This window comes from Fomitopsis serialis (genome assembly GCF_022376445.1).
Source record: "Fomitopsis serialis strain Sig1Antser10 chromosome Unknown B0H18scaffold_47, whole genome shotgun sequence".
Classification (NCBI taxonomy): Eukaryota; Fungi; Basidiomycota; class Agaricomycetes; order Polyporales; family Fomitopsidaceae; genus Fomitopsis; species Fomitopsis serialis.
Window position 1 is genome coordinate 250,940 of NW_025955007.1, and position 1,433 is coordinate 252,372.

At 47.2% G+C, this 1,433-nt stretch overlaps 1 protein-coding gene across 1 annotated transcript; it reads right to left on the reverse strand.

Annotated features, from left to right (window-relative positions):
• Positions 1-791: 791 nt before the first annotated feature.
• On the reverse strand, positions 792-1,433 carry B0H18DRAFT_1120474 (uncharacterized protein; the record flags this gene model as incomplete). The annotated part of the gene is made up of 3 exons (XM_048034129.1): positions 792-851; positions 1,099-1,239; positions 1,296-1,433. The coding sequence occupies 3 exons, from the start codon at positions 1,431-1,433 to the stop codon at positions 792-794; spliced, it is 339 nt and encodes a 112-aa protein (XP_047891935.1).

The window sequence follows — 1,433 nt, forward strand, 5'->3', positions numbered from 1 at the left end:
CCGCAACAGTGTTGGTTCCTCCAGTGTGGGTACCTTCCACCCCACCTACCGCTGCAACCAGATCTGCTACTGCCAATCCTTTCCATATTTGGCATTCTATAGTCTAATGGAACACATTCACTCCAAAGAAGCTAGTCATATAACCCACTCTGTGTAGTGCAACAGCACCTGCTTGGGTATGACTGACCCCCCTACCGCCACACCCAGACCTTGTGGCCCCAAGTCCTTCCATATCTAGTATACTACATACAAATGGATCACTTTCCCTCCAATGAAGCTAGTCATATAACCCACTCCTTGTAGCGTGACAACACCTGTTCCTCCCCCCTGGGTACCTTCGGCCCCACCTACAGCCACGACCACACCCACTACTGCCACACCCTTTGGTACCCAATATCATACACCCAATAGGATCATTTTCACCCCAAAGAAGCTAGTCCTAAATGTTTGTCCTTGTGGTATGGCGGGTGGAACATGTTCTCCCAGACATGTTTTGGCCACCCTACAGCAACAACTGCTCATCCTATGGCCAAGCCCTTTTACAGCATGCATCCTACAGTTAAATGGAGCATGGTTCTACAAACAATCTCCCCCCTATGTTCACTTATGCAGGTACTGCAAAAGGGAACTGTGCCAAACAATGAAATTGGTATGCTTATAGCTCAAGAACTGGTCCGCTGTTTTGTCCCATTTTTTGTGTCATTACTATACTAGTATAGAGCTACCTATATACCAACGTTCAGCCCAAAATTCAACACCTTCATTTTAATATATTATTATATTTGGCCCTATCAATGTTGGGCCCCGGCTCCGCCAGTGCCTGTGTCGAGCGCCTGGAACACATGACCCATCTGTTACCGTCAGATGGAAGTGAGTATGTGTAAGAGACATTGACTAAGTGGCCCATTTGTACTTGCCCATTTAGCACATAGAGTATAATCTGTTGATTACCTAAGCAGGCCTGATGAGCTCTATAAAAGAGCGAAACAGGTTCGCCAGTGGAGTCCCCCACCACCCTGTCGCCTGGCTCCACTCAAACACTCACTTTGCTTGCATTTTTGCTCTGCCCCCTAACCTAAGGCAATGCATAATCCATACCTTGAAGATGTTTGGCCTGGGGGTACCCATGCTATCATACAACTCAATCTGTCTGCGGCGGAAGTTGTTAGCGGCAGCAGTCCAGTGTTGATTTTGGCGGTTGACAGGAATAAGGATCATGTCCTTGGAGAAGATATTGAGCTACATAGTTGCCATGTGGTGATCTGGAGAAACCATTGCTAGAGGAAATGATGTACTTCCTTTGTCCACTTCACTAAATTCACCTTATCATAGCCCTGGTTCTCCTGCTTGTGCAAGAAGAATGAGCTGAGGCGATGGACATTGAGCAGTTCTTCCCTGCTGTAAATTGTCTTTCTGGCTTCAGCACGAGCCAT